Below are 16,053 nucleotides of genomic sequence, written 5' to 3'. Positions count from 1 at the left end.
GGAGGAGAAAGATGCTTTATGGTGAATAAAACATGGGAAAAGTCGTCTTAATATGAGACATCATAAATTGAAGGAAATTCATAGAAAATCTCTGTGATGCTTTGAGGAAGATATTTTGAAGGATAAAATAAAATTCAATCCAATTAAATGATTATAAATTTACTTTAATATATTCACTTCATGTAATAGAACTCTCTGAATTTAGAAAAAAAAGATTCTCGATTTTTTTCTGTTGTAGGGGAAGTGCTTATAATTTTGGACAGTCTGCATATAAGCATCGATATCCTAAGTTTGAAGTGCCATATTTTCAATACTAATTGACTTTTCTTGTTACTCTCTTTTCAGAAGGATTGTTTAGAAACTTGGCAAGCTATTTATCATCTCATTTTTACTAAAATTAATTTTAATACGTTTAAAAATGAATTGATATGTAGAGGTGAATTTGACTCTTATTTTGGACAACTTGGTTATTAATTTTTACAACTTGTCTGTAAATTTGGACAGATAATCCGCCTCAACAGGATGCCCATTGTTCTTCATTTTATGAACCAATCTTACCAAGTCCTCTTCCTGTTCATGTAAGGGAAACGTAGAATGTCACAAGAAGCCCAGAAACTTTCCATATCATTCATTAAAGTGAGTTGACTTCGGTACTCCAAGTACGTGCGGATTCACTCATTCCCTGCCCTTTCCGGGAGCCTTTCAAGGCATTTCTCACTGCATCTCTTTCGTAGAGATGATGCTCCTTCATTTCTCCAGGCATTTGTCCAACCTAGTCATCACAAAAGCTAAAACTTCACGAAATTTCGTGAGAAAAACACCTGTCCAAAATAAGAATCATCACCTCACTGGTGAATGTCTTAAAAAATTTCCCATTTTTCACACGAAAAATATAATTCACAAGGCAAATCTCACTTCAGGTCAAATGTACAAATCATCAGTAACGTGAATCAACACAATATTCAATGAATATTCAATAATATCACTCAAAAACAGCGAACAAACTTTGTTAGTACTTCACCAAAACTAAATAAGACTGAAGTAAGCCACGAAGTTCTGTCATATTTCTCGTAAGCAATTGCTCACACTGAATTTTCAACAAAGCAATTTCAACTCAAATCATATTCAAATTTTAACGTATTTAGTGTTAAAATATTCCAAAAAGAACAAATATTTAGATAAAATTCATTATTCATCAAATATTGGAATAAAAATCCATCATTTTAATCAATTTATTTTTAGTGTCCAATGTTATCCTCAAAGTGTCCAAAATAAGAAACTGGACAAAATTAGAAGCATTTCCCCTATTCATTGAGGAGAATAATTTGGAAATGCTTAATTCTCGAATATTATATTTTAGTTTTTGTGTACCTTAATTACAAATATTGGACACGGGCACTTGTCTGGATCAAGAGTGATAGGGTAAAAGCTCGTTGGAGTTGTACACTGGCAAAAATCAAAGTATCAAATTGGATGATATTTGATACTTTTCAAAAGGATGGATTTTGTTTCATTGTAAACTTATGCCCAACGCACAATAACTTTTGTTTAGTAAACATGTTTTTGACATTTCAATGAGAGTGAGTGAGATCTAGATCTAGTCATCTCGCTCATTCTCATGCGAAATGTTGAAAACATGTTTACAAACTAAAGTTATAATGCGCTGGTCATTATTATTTATATCATATTTCTCTCATCTGAGAGAACATCAAAGATGCCTTTTTCATTGTTTTTATTCATTTATTCTGGATTCAAATAAACGTCAAAACAGGGATAACTATCAAAGGATCCTCTGTGATCCTTTCAGTTTCACCAGTTTACCTTTGTTGCACAAAAATAGGAAAAGTAATTAATTTTTGTACACCTTTAATTCGAATTAATTCCTCAAGTAATGCCCAAAGCACAATAACTTTTGTTTTGTAAACATGTTTTCTAAATTACCTATATGAGCGAGCAAGATGGCTAGATCGATTTCATTCACTCTCACTGTAATTAAAAATGGCTCTAGAGAGAGTATTTCTGAACCGAATGATATCATGTTCGGGCCCGTTGGAAAGGTCTTGGAATTCTTCACAAGCCTGAACCGATCTCAATCGGTTATGAATCGGTAATGAACTGATTTACAAAAGAAAACTAATTTTTATCCAAAATTTCAAAACATTACCCTTAAGGTATTTTGGGCAACGTTTTGAGCGATTTATAAATCGGTTCAAATCGGTTGTGAACCGGTAAACTATAAATTATGCGAAGGATCACGAGTTCGAGTATTTCGCAAAGCTTTTACCAAAGCTTTCGACCCTTGATGTGGGTCTTCCTCAGAGGGTCAATTAATGTTGAACAAAGACCGTCCAACGTAGAGAACGCCAATAGTTAAAAGATTTTTAGTAATACATTAAAATACCAGTGAAAAAATCCCAAATAAATGTTTAAGTGGCAAAGTGTAATTGTTAGCAGACGACAGACGAAATTTCAAATTGTAAAACGACTTTAATTGACCCACTGAGGAAGACCCACACCAAGGGTCGAAAGCTTTGGTAAAATTTCGAAGTCTTTCATTTTGAAAAGAAACGAATTCTCTGGCGAATACCGGAAGAGCTGCAACTACGTAGAACTGGCCAGATACACATTGAATATATTCTTAAAAACGTTTTTTCAAGGTCAAAGGTTAAAGAGCCACTAGAGAGCGCATTTATCAAGCGAATGGGATCATGTTGGACTCGTTGGAAAGGTCTTGGAATTTCCTATAAAACCGAACCGGTTCGAATCGGTTCTGGATCGGTAATGATTCGGTTCATAGCCGATAACTAAATTTTATCCGAAAACCAATTTTGGAGGATCTTTTGAATGATTTATAAATCGTTTCAAATCGGTTGAAAACCGGTAAATGGTAAATGATGCGAAAGCACTCATACTCCATTTATAGGATGCGAAAATACTTTTGAGGTATAACATCTAAGTCACGAGTTCAAGCACTTCGCAAAGCCTTTGTTATCCAGGACTATTCTAATCATTCTAATAATAAAATTTTAAATTAAAAAAAAAAATAAATAAATATCTTTCCCTAATTCTGTGAGGAGGAAAATGCTGAAATGCTGTATCAAAAAAAAAACGTTAAATAACTTACATTTATCTCCAATTCATATCCCATCAAACTGGGTGCTTGGAAATTGTGGAAGAGACTGTCGTATGGTGATGTCTTGAATTCAATGGCCATATCGGGGCCACTGGCAATGATTTCTGGCAGAGTATCTCCACCACAAAATCTTGCAATTTCCGGGGCATCGAGTGTCTTCCCATCTCTCACAGAAATATAATCCTGCACCAGATCACATTGCTCCCAGCTCCGCAGCATCCGATTATTTTGCTCCATCTGCGGTGCCTGATCCTTAATATGGAGCTTGTGGCGATCACTCTGCCTCAGGACAATCATTGCATGCAATCCATTGGGGATTGTGCGCTGACTGATACGATAGAGGCATGTGATGTTACGGGGATAGATGCCTGGAAAATTGGGAGATCTTATGACACATCCCCCACGGCGTTGATCGCAATCATAGAGATGGCGATTGCAGTAACTTCCAGGCACCGATTCACCCATCCATGCACCCACATCGCTTCGCAAGAGAGCATCTCCTGAAAAATAAGAGGGTATTCATCACGGAGAGAAAATGCAGAAATCCCTCTTCCATATGGATTAATCCACCGAGTGAATTATTGTTCAGGTCCGCACTGTTGCGGCAAAAAATACAACAACAATAAAAAAAAGTATGGCACAAAAGCTGATATAAAAAGATATACAGAACCAAATAAAAATGGTCAAAGTCTCTCCTCACCCCTTCGGAGAAACTTGTAGGAGATAGCAAACTCAAAGTTTCCAGCAGATGCACCCGATGCAGCGGTCAAGCCTCCCGGCAGACGCCACAATCTCAGTGACACATTAATGGATTGTGTCTCACTGTAGTAGGAATTGAATCCCCAGGCTGTACCACACCATACACCACCCGATGTGGGCAATTGTGCCTCCCGGATTGCCATAGAGCCATCATGGCACCCAGTCTCCTTGAAGGATGTGAAGCGACCCACGTTGAATTTATTAAAGTTGATCTGACAGAGAGACAATTTAGATTTTGATGATTTGCCTACAAATTTCCAGACAAATAATTCCATCTTCCCCTTTTGCCCAAAGTCTCAAACAAACCTATGTACTTAACACTTGAATTATGAACAGGAAAACTATGTAATCTATCCCTGAAATTTTCATTCTACATTCACCATCTGCATAATTTTGGATTTTCCATTATAAATTTTCCCAAAAAGCAGACTCAAATTGTAACTGAAATTGATATTAAGGCCAAAGTAGATTAATAAATCCTATAAAATTTAAACCAATTGTTATATTACTTACTTTAATTTATTATTTTAATTATTCGGCGATTAATAAGTGAGCTCATATCAATTTCTCTATTAGCAATTTTGCTGAATTCATATTAAATGAAAAATAAAAATTAAACGTAACGCGAAATGTAATTACGACATTTTATTTAAACAATAATTGGGAAACAATAAATGGAACAATAATTAAAACCTCAGACAAAAATTTCAAAGTAATTAATAAAATATCACTGGAAAGAAATTGAAATACATAAAAAAAAACTGGTTACAAGACTAGATTTCTAAAATAATTACAATTTCCTATTTAAATCAAAATATCTAGGAAAAGGATAAACTAAAAGAACGATGAACATCAGATGTTCTGTAGCCGAGATAATACAATTAAATGGTTTTAGAACACGTTTTTGACCACAGTGCCCCAGTGGCCATGTAACGAACTACAACAATATTAAAGAATAATCGAAATTTGTGAAAACTTTTTTTTAAACCTAATTTTAAATAACGTGGTTGAGTGAAAGCGATCATATTAGTATCGATGTACTTTCGCAGCGTAGAGTCTATTGCCGTTCGACCTTCTACTGGTGTACGGACCTGTCTCCGATTTCTCTTCATGAAGGAAGGAAAATTAAGCTAATTCAAAACATGCTTCAAATCGCTCCTTGGAAATTACAAGGGGCCAACTCACTTTTTGGCAATTTTGAGGTTTTAATGCACTCAGACAGAGAATTTAATAAAATTTTAGATGATATGAATCATTAAATCTCGTAATTACAAAAGTTTTTCAAAATTTTACTCTTTATGATTGCTTACGCGGTTTTGTTTGAAGTCAAGGGGCATAAAATAGATTTATCGTTCAAATTTTTGTGAAACAAGGGACTAACTCAAGCAAGTTGATCCCTTGTCATTCTAATTTCATGAAAATTTGCGCATCATTTAGAATGACAAAGAGCTAACTCACAAAAAAACATATTTTGAAAGGTAAAAATATAAAAGTATCGATGTTTATATTAGTGCTCATACAAATAGAAAAGAATTAAATTGTTTTTATTAACATACTTCATTGAGATAGTTATTTATACAAAGTTGAATCTTTCATGCTGTCTCCTGAAAAATGGCTCAGATTGAGTTGGCCCCTTGTAATTTCCAAGGAGCGAAATGGAAATTTTTCGCTACTCCAAATGGAAACGTCATTGTTTTCATGATAAATGCAGCACTAAATTATTATATTTTATATATTCTATACCACAGTTTCATTATTTAGTTAATTTTCCTTCAAATACAGCGAAAATCCATTCACATTCACAAATTTTAATTTATTAATTTCTAAGAAAAATTAAAAGTGTACCTTTTCACCATTGAATTTTTCATCGATCGACCATGTTTTCCAATGAAAAACACAATGAGGTGACTCTTGTTTATTCGTTTTGTTTAACATTTATGTCATATTTCTGGATCATTTTAGTTAAATTAAGTACAAATTCTTATTGCTAATAGTACGAGAAGTTTTCAAACGAAATAATTACCTATTTCGTGAACAAAAAGGGTTTTTCTGAAGTGTCTGCAAATGCTTCAATAGGAAACCCCGGAAATATGATTGTATTGGAGAGATTTTCTTATTATTTTAGATGGGAAAGGAGAAAAGACCAGGAATAAGAACAAATCCTGCACTCAGGAGCAACTCAACAAGGTTTTGGAAGCCTTTCGTCACGGTTTCACTTACACTATTTGTCTCCAATTAGAAACTTTCCCTTGTCTCCATTTGGACTAATATCTTTCCAATAGAAGGAAAAGCTGGAAAGCTCTCGTGAAATGACACTTCCCCTTCTAACATCGAAAATTCATAAAACAACCGCTAGGGGGCGCCATTTTTAAAAAGAAGAGTTTTCAATTTTCTAAATTAAATAACTCAAAAATTCCTTTGTGTATCGGGCTGAAATTTTAGTATGTTATAACCGCTGATTATACCTATCAAACAAAAACATACTTAAGTCGATCCATAACCCCTGACCCCAGCTATAAGGGGTCAAAGTTCGAAAATTGACCGGCCTCTATCTCCGGTTCTAATTAGACATTTTGAGTTAAATTTTGGGTTTTTGATTTCGCATCGATGAGCACTTTCAGATGAAAGTTCAAAAAGTCACCACAGGTGGCGCTGCGATAGCGTCAAAATCCATCAAAATTCAAACTCATTTTTCGCAAAAACTCCTTTGTGCAAGTTAATCAAATTTTAGAGTGTTGTAGTCTAGTCTATAGCGTTTCCAATATGGGGCGCAAGTGCGCTGTGGTTACAATAGAACCGAAGATATGAAAGGTCAAATTTCACGAAATTCAAAAAAATCATATCTCCGGTTCTATGTGACCGATTTTGATGAATGAGGGCTTAAACGAAAGATCTCACCAAATGCTACAACTTCTTAGAACATTTGAACTTCATAGGACCAACGCGATTGGCGCCACAATCGAAAAACCAATTTCAATATCACATAACCTTAATTATATCGACTGTCGCTGTACCGATTTTAATGATTACTTCGACATAATTGTAGAAGACATTTGTGTCTACATTTCGTCCACACATCATTTTTCGATCAGATAATGCGATCTTGATTTTTCCCATAATAACGCTTTGAAACCACTTAGATGCCAATTTGACTGCTTCTACTCGACCAAGACACAAAATAAAGTTTTAAATGGAAAGTGTCACAAAATACAACAATTCTTTGATATAATTGAAGTTCATTAAATGAACACTTGGGGCGCTCTAGGTGAAAAAACGAGTTCAGAAACAAACAACCTCGATTATCTCGGCTTCTGATTAATCGATAAGATCAAGTTCTATGGCAAAATTATAGAGAATATTCTGGTCTACATTTCAGCCATATATCACTTTTCTGTCAGTCCATCCAAATCCTTTATATTTTGGTTTAAATACAAAATTTGTATAATTCCACGAATTTGATTCAAGATAACCTAATGGCGTCCCCCAACTTTAACTCTAAATCGAATTTGCATACATTCCGAGTTAGCTCACGTTAAGAATCTTACCTACATAAGCCGGTTAGGATTATCTGTCCCTTTAAATCCGGTCATAATCAAGGTCACAATGATATTTTGCATTTTTAAATACTAAAGATATTTTAATAATTGATATGATGTGCTTACAGCAGAGTTTGATTCAAAATTTAACTGGTTGACATCATATTCGTTGCACATATTTGACCATTTTAAGTAACTATTCAAATGTGTCAAGAAACTTTTGGAAGATAAAAAATGATCAACTATTAAAAAAACAATTGATTTTGAAAGGAAGAAATCAATTATTTTGAGAACTGGATTAATTCAGTCTGAAATAAATTTTAGGTTTATTTTCTATAGCATAATATTATTGTTGTTTATAAATAATCATAGAATGATTATTCATCAGCTTTATTAAAATTAAAAAAAAATAAAATTTCTATTATATGGTGCTAAATATGTAACTCCGTCTGAGATATCATTTGGAATATTGCTGCATTTAATTCAGAATAGTTATTCCTGCACTCATTCTTTTGGATATTTTTTTTGTTTTTCCTGACAGAAAATAAACTACTAAAGCGAATGGAAGCATTAGAGCTCCCTTGTTAAATGAAAGATTCATGTGAGAAAATTTTTCACTGAAAAAAAAGGGTCTTCCAAGAAAATCTCCTGAAAAAGTTCTGATAAATTTGCCCCCTGTAATTCATGCACACTTCACACCAGAGATCCTCTAGTATAAAAAAATTTGACCATGGTAACCAGGCTGAGTGCATCCGAGAATAAATGTGTTTTTCTAGGGCATTAGGGGAGTGAGGTTTGAAAAATACAGTCAATATATGCCCTTACCTGGATTATGTCTCCGTGCTCGTTGCCCAGAGCGGTGAAATTGAAATCACAAATAAATGGAAGCTCCTTCGGTTGCCGGACATCGAGTTCATAAGTCTTGCCTACTTCGCCGTACAGTGTTCGATTGCACACTGGAATATTTATGGTTTGGAAAAACAGAGTGTTAGTGATAGTTGGACGTTTTTGGGGGCTTACTGTGGATGGGGTATGCTTTGGAAAATGAGCCATCTGAGGGGGCTTTCACCCAAGAGAATGAAGAGGCTGGGGTATGAAAAAAAAGACAACCTAGATATTTTTTCCAATTGATACAGATTCGCTTACTCTTTCACTATCCATTTTCTCGTTTCCGGAAATGTATTATAGTGATGGAAGAACATCGTGGATTTGTTAGAGAACTAATGTGGGGAAGGGGGTAAGGTGATGCAGGAAAAAGAAATCTCCTGAGAGAAAAATTTTCAACTAACCTGTGCACAATTTAGGCTCATCGGATCGGTCTGAGCAGTCGTATTTCTGGTCACAGTATTTGGACAGCGGTATACAGCCCCCATTTTCACAGGGAAACTCTGTCACTCTGCATTTTCGCGAGGATATCGTCGATGTCTCACTATTTTTCCCATTTCCACCCAAATTGCTTGCCCGACAGTCACTAAATGGTGGCGACGGGATGCCCAGGAGGGCCCAGAAGACCAATAGCCAACGATACCACCAATCCATCCGCTAGAGAGTCCTGCAATTTAAATGAAAAATAACTTTGAAAAATAAATTCAACGAAAAAACAACAAAATAAAAAGGTGAGCGATTTGCTATGAAAACTACCAGATAGGGTCGTTAGAGCTTACGACCTGTTTTCTTTCTATATCTTATTAAAGGTCTTTTAAGATATAGAAAGAAAATAGGTCGTAAGCTCTAACTACCCTATCTATATATTGATCTGTCAATCATCAGCTTCTTTTTGTGTACATATTAGAACTATAACATAAAAAATCAATTTTTATTCAAATGCAAATCCTGTGTGTAGTAGGGGAAAGGCTCATAATTTTAACCATTTTCTTATTTTGGACACTTTGAGGATAAAATTGGACACTAAAAATAAATTGATTGAAATCATGGAGTTTTATTCCAATACTTGATGGATAATGAATTCCATCTAAATACTTGTTCTTTTTGGAAGACCTAAACACTATATACGTTAAATTTTGAATATGATTTGAGTTAAAATGGCTTTGTTGAAAATTCAGTGTAAGCAATTGCTTACGAGAAATGATGACAGAACTTCGTGTTTACTTCAGTCTTATTTAGCTGTGGTGAAGTACTAACAATGTTTCTTCGCTTTTTTTGAGTGATATTATTGAATATTCATTGAATAGTGTGTTGATTCACGTTAGTGGTGATCTGTACATTTGACCTGAAGTGAGATTTGCCTTGTGAATTAGATTTTTCGTGTGAAAAATGGGAAATGTTTTCAGACATTTACCAGTGAGGTGATACTCCTTATTTTGGACAGGTGTTTTTCCCACGAAATTTCGTGAAGTTTTAGCTTTTGTAATGACTAGGTTGGACAAATGCCTGGAGAAACAAAGGAGCATCATCTCTATGAAAGAGATGCAGTGAGAAAAGCCTTGAAAGGCTCCCGGAAAGGCCAGGGAATGAGCGCATCCGCGAGTACTTGGATTACCGAAGTCAACTCACTTTAATGAATGATATAGCAAATTTCTGGGCTTCTTCTGACATTCTATCTACGTTTCCCTTACATGAACAGGAAAAGGACTTAGTAAGATTGGTTCATGAAATGAAGAACAATGGGCATTCTGTTGAGGCGGATTAGCTGTCCAAATTTACAGACAAGTTGTCCAAATTAATAACCAAGTTGTCCAAAATAAGAGTCAAATTCACCTCTACATATCAATTCATTTTTAAACGTATTAAGACTAGTTTTAGTAAAAACAAAGACAATAAACCCTTGACAAGTTTCTAAACAACCCTTCTGAAAAGAGAGTAACAAAAAAAGTAAATTAGTATTGAAAATGTCGCACTTCAAACTTGGAACATCGATGATTATAAGCAGACTGTCCAAAATTATGAGCCTTTACCCTATACTCCAATAACTTCAATTTATTCCCCTAACACCACTGCTTTTCACAAAAAGAAATAATAAATTTTAGTACGGTTATGAATACGTAAGGAACAACTTTTCCAATTTATTTGATTTGTCAAAAGAATACTATACAATGCAACTATAGGAATATTAATTTTCAAATAAAGCAATGGCAAAGCGTCCCAGGCTTTGCGAAATGATCGAACTCGTGACTTAGAGGTTATACCTCAAAAGTACTTTCGCATCATTTACCGTATAGGTTCTTGTTCATAAATGACTTAAACCGAGTCATAAATCACTCAAAAAACTGCACGAATTGATTTTCGGATAAAAAGTACTTATCGATTTATAATCGGTTCATTGCCGGTTCAGAACCGATTTTAACCGGCTCAGTCTTATCTGAAATTCCAAGACCTTTCCAACGAGCTCAAACACGAACACCTTAGATTGAAAAATATGATCTATATACCTTTTAAACTTTTCACTTTGAAAAATTGTTATTATCTATTTTAAATAAAATTAGTCTTTCTCAGAAATTATATAGAAAATTGAAGTATTTTATTTCTTTGATGTGAAGTCATATCAATTGCCGAAGTATTTTTTAAAGAAATCTCTTCTTAAATAAATACGACGAATGATTTAATCAGCTTGTTACGGTAATACCAAGAGTACATATAAAATTATATCACACCGTGATTTTATGAAACTCATCATGACCAGTTATGATGTTATGAAATTCTTTTCATATTTAAAAATATCTACCTTTAAATTTTCTTAAAGACGTTATTAATAAACTTTCAATTAGGCAAGTATTCTCGCCTTTTATTGACTCAGTACAACATTCCGCACTGAATTTAATTTCGTGAGAAAATTCCATGGAAATCATGCTCAAAAAGTTGTTATGAGCTGAATGCTAAAGGGAAAATCTCTGTGGAATATTTCAAGCTATTGAGAAAACTAATGAGTGACTTTATGTTACCATGACGATGTTTAATGCTAAAATAATGCTCAATCTTTTTTGTCGTTCCTCTTTTTTGCGTGTAAATTACAAGCGTCAAGGCAAAGAAAAGCTCAACAGTCTGGAGGAGTAAGGGGCAGCAAAGGGGGGAAGAAAACTTCATGAAAATCACTTGGCGCTTTTCCCTTCTTGGGAAAATAGAAAAATTTTCCGCTGTTCGTGAAATGGGTGTGTAAAGTACAGGCGGGATTTTGATTTAATGCCTTACAGCGATTTTTGCCATAGAACCCAAATGCTTGCAGGAAGATATTTCTTGGACTTCTGATAAGGAATTTTTCGATTTACAGAAAGATGGAGGGGAAGTAAGACTTGAGGCGTTATTTTTTTTTGTTCTTTACGTTTGTTGGGAGGTGGAAAATCACATAGTGGAACGAAACACTGATAATCGACTATCAATTTTTATGTATCTCACTCTTCTCTTGTTATTTTTTTTATAATATCATCATTTTTCGCCGCGTCAAAAAAATGGAGAATGTTTGCTCGCAGAACAATCTAGCTAGAGATTTAGCTTAGACTCTTTATTTTTATTGCTTGAATTCAAAGAAGAATATACTTGATTTACATCTCTATATAATCGACTTCCATTCTCTATGTGATAATATTATAAAAATAATTTTAGAAACCTGTACCCTTGGGAGAAATAATGTTTCTTCGCCTGATAAAAAATGTTGAAGCTAAACAATGAAAGATAGCAACAAAAGTCCTTTAGTAATCTTCCCTTAAAATGATATTAAGATCATAAGTGAGATTATGTGTTTCTTCCTAAGCTCCAAAGTTCTACAATGTTAAAGGCCAGCTCATCTAAAAGAAACAGTTCTTATCAGATTTGACCAAAATAATTTTGTCTAAAAAGTCTTTCAATCATTAACAAATACACACCGGTTTAAACTACTTATTACCAGAACAAACGATACTAAAAGATTTTTTTCTAAAACAGATATCATAAAATTACAAATTTCTTTTACTTAAATGTTCGAAAAACTTCTATGTACGTACAGCTGTCTTCCTATACTGATCGTACGTAGACGAACGGAGTGCTAAAATTAAAGAAAAGCTTACGAACAGCAGAGGGGCAAAGCTTCCAGCATCTACAGTGCCAAACTACTCATACCGTTTTAACGATTCAAATTTTGGAAATTCAAGTTTTTCGTGGACAAACTATCTTGTCATTAAATGATTTACTTTAACTAGATAAAATGAATTTAAAAAAAAATCAAGTTTAGAAGATTTTTTGTAACATAAGATTGTGTTGATTGTAACTTATAGTGCTAGTTGGGTCACGGTCAAAATCCCGAAAGCCAAAATCCCGAACGCCAAAATCCCGAAAGCCAAAATCCCGAAAGGGCCAAAATCCCGAAAGTCAAAATCCCGAATTCTTAAATATATCATAGCTACTCCCACGATTGTACCCGAGTTTGCTGGAGGCAAAGGGTAATCTTCTGTGTCTTGGGAAATTATTCTAAACATTTTTCTCCGTATAATTTTATCCCTATCAGGATTTTGAACATTCGAGATTTTGGCTACGACTGTGCTAGTTATGTATTTTTTCTTAAATCGTTCATCAGCATACTGAACATTTGCGTAAAGAACATTTAAATCTTTGACTGAGTGTAATGTGATTTTTTCTTATGGGTAATATTAATTAACTCGTCCTTAAACGGCTAATTGGCAAGGATACTGTGCCAAAATTCGGACAGGCTGTGTTCCGGATAGGAACATACCTTTTCTTCAATATATGAGAAATTGTATGTAAAATCCCACGAGCAAAAATGATAAAGTTTAGGCTTAGATTTTTTGCACTATAATTGATCCATATTAGAAATTATCCGTCTCATCAAGCAGATATATGATCCAAATATGCTTTAAGCCCAACATTTTTGTAAATAAATTCAGATTTCGTATTACCAGGGAACCAAGCGTTTCTTTTCGGCATTTAATTGCCTTTGTCTCTTCTGCAATTTCTCAGGACTACTTTGGCCAAGTCCAGCGGCACTCCAGTGCCTTCCACTTCGGCGGCTAAAGAGTCTGGCTTTGTCTTTAGCGGCATCTAAAGTGCCTTTCTCTCAGTAGCCAGACACTCGGCTCTGTTACCTGTCTCAGCGGCTTTACATAAAGGTTAAGGACTAAAGTGGCAACATCTTCTGGCTCTGTTCGTCGGCATTAGGATTGCTTACTTTCAGCAGCCAGAAGAGGCTCCGCTGTCTACCACTGCGGCTTTAAATAACCTATCTTAAGTGGCAGCTCGGACGTTGAGGAATTGAAGATATTTTCTCCATGAGGCATTCCCTGTGCACAGACCAAGTCTCTGTTTTACGCTCTGGAGGCATCAGATTAGTCTGGTCGCCATCACTGAGGGGCATTCCTGCCTGTATCCCAGTGGCATTCAATTGTCGTTACCAGGGGCTGTCTTTCAAAGACGCTGAGCGACACCAAAAGGGTAGAAAACTTTCAATAAATCAACAGTCCAAAGAGCAGGGAATTTCTTGACGAGATCTGAAAAATCTTCCTTCTCTATATTGGCTCCTGTAGCCTGTCTGGAGCCAACAGGCTGCATATAAGTAACATGATCTGAGTTTAAAGTGTTCTCTAAAATATTGCTCAATATACGTTTAAATATTAATAAAAATATAAAAATACTTTATGTGCAATATCAGACACAATGTTTGCATCTTACCCATTTGGAAGTCTTTTAATGCTTTTACACGGCATCTTGTTCGTAGATGCTAGGCTTTTACGTTTTTTGGCTTTGTACAATCTTTAGAGAGTGACAAAACTTACGGAATCTTCAGAAATCTAATGCCCTATAGACTCACTTATAACTTAAGTCAAGACTCGAGAGACGGCTTAACATACCTAATTATAATCAAATTTTCCTATCAGTTTCTGACAGTTTCTCGGCTGAAACTGATAGAAATTTAGTCAAATAATTATTTTGGAATATGATTACGTTAAGCCGTCTCTCGACTTAAGTCGTGTGCTTAAGGCATAACAAGTACCATAATGCAAGCTGTCCGATATTCGCCTCAGTTTCCATACGCTTTATTTTTTGTTTGCTGAATTAAAACTCAATATTTACAGTAAAGTTCCTTAAATATGAATGATTGGGGGTATATATGACATTCGTCAATCCTCAAATGCGATTTTTTCATAAATATTACGGCATTCATATGAAATGCATTTACTCTAAATCAGGAAAAATAAGTTTAGAGAATATATCTTTGCAATTTATTGCTAAATGAATGAAATTTGTCGAAATTAATTATAACAAGATAATTTTGAGGAAGCACCTGAGAAAAATGGTTCTAATTCAGACTTTTCCCCTTGGTTTTTAAAATAGGGTAAACTGGGGCACCACCAAACATGGGGTAACACCAAACACTAATTCTTATTTCTAAACTACTTGGACTATCTCGACCATTCCTTCAGTAGACAAGCATCCCTATAGTGCCTATAAATTCCTATAGATCTTATCCTCTGAAGTCGAATATCCGATTAAAAAATCGCAGTGTTTGGTGCTACCCCGTGTTTGGTGGTGCCCCAGTTTCCCCTATGGGTGCGATGAGTCACATTTATTGAGAAACATAGGAAAACTTTAGTCATTACAAAACTTGGGATCGTACGAAGAAAGGGTACTTTCCCCTATAGCGAAGTTTAAGATACTTCGATAAGTGTAAGGGTTTAATTCAGTATACCTCTTATATTTTGTTTTCTAATAGGATTTTGATCAAGCAATTGAACAATGTGAAACTTGTGAAACCAAGTGAAGGCACCATTGATCGTATTTACAAGTTTGAGTATCCTGCAAAGTTCTTTCAACTTGTTCATCCAATTTTTTTTGTGAAGTGTGTGGTGTGTTAAGTGTGAGGTAAAGTGTAATCAATGGCCGAGTAGAAAAGGGGAGAACAATCAGTCAAGCAAAACAACCCTTAATTTACTCAATTTCTCTCTGGATGGCTGATTTTTTTTTGTACTTGTACCGTCCACACAGCCCCCAAACGAGTGGGTGGCGGGACCAGGAAAGAAAAGTGGTGGAAGTCGAAGGGAAAATTGGCAAGGAGAGCGTCTCACGAAGGGAAGTTTTGCTGGAGGCAACACGGAAAATGCCTCAATTAGAGTGCATTTTCTTCAGTGGAAAGAGAATTGCGTGTCGGAAGACAGATCCCCTATTTACTCACACATTCTCCCCATTTGGGTGCAAAATAGCCATTGAGAAAGGGGAAAAATGTAAACGAATCACTGTAACAATTTTCCGTTATGACCAATTCCTCCTTCAGCTATATAGCCACTTATTGTGTTCAAGTTATGAGTGATTGTTTCATGGGTGGTTGCCTTTTTAATTTCTTCGCCAACACCCTAACCCCCCCTAAAGACAAGTTCACTTGGACTGGGGTGGCTGGGCTACATGCAAGAATGTCCACCGGAAACTCAATCACCGAGCTAATTGGATTGATTTCTTAGCCAGCAAGCGCGACAGCTGCCCCCAAAGTAACTCAACACTCAATGATGAAATGCAATAATATTCCAATAATGGCAATAATTATAATGAATTCCGTCCACTTATCTAATTTCTAAATCAATTAATTATCCGTTTAGTCACATTGATACCCGATTCCATTGACTATCAATTAATCACACCATTTATCTCGGACTGTTTGATCAGTGCAAGTTCACAATCAGTTGATGGTAT

The 16,053-nt window shown here is 35.1% G+C and overlaps 1 protein-coding gene across 3 annotated transcripts in view; it reads right to left on the bottom strand.

The window, feature by feature from the left end:
- LOC129802670 (uncharacterized) overlaps positions 1 to 16,053 on the bottom strand; it is a 154,314-nt gene that overhangs the window by 32,223 nt on the left and 106,038 nt on the right. For 2 of the 3 annotated variants that reach the window (XM_055848664.1, XM_055848663.1), the window contains exons 1-4: positions 8,718 to 9,042; positions 8,254 to 8,384; positions 3,834 to 4,104; positions 3,125 to 3,633 (exon numbers count right to left, since the gene is read on the bottom strand). In XM_055848664.1, coding sequence (XP_055704639.1) covers positions 3,125 to 3,633; positions 3,834 to 4,104; positions 8,254 to 8,384; positions 8,718 to 8,967 — 1,161 coding nt within the window. In that variant the 5' untranslated portion in view covers positions 8,968 to 9,042. Of the gene's footprint in view, positions 1 to 3,124; positions 3,634 to 3,833; positions 4,105 to 8,253; positions 8,385 to 8,717; positions 9,043 to 16,053 lie in introns of those variants that run through there. The other variant, XM_055848665.1, reaches the window with a different exon arrangement.

The sequence above is a fragment of the Phlebotomus papatasi genome, chromosome 2, assembly GCF_024763615.1.
Source record: "Phlebotomus papatasi isolate M1 chromosome 2, Ppap_2.1, whole genome shotgun sequence".
In the NCBI taxonomy this organism is placed as follows: domain Eukaryota; kingdom Metazoa; phylum Arthropoda; class Insecta; order Diptera; family Psychodidae; genus Phlebotomus; species Phlebotomus papatasi.
The sequence above is the reverse complement of the archived record's forward strand: the minus strand, read 5'-3'. Positions and strand labels throughout refer to the sequence as shown.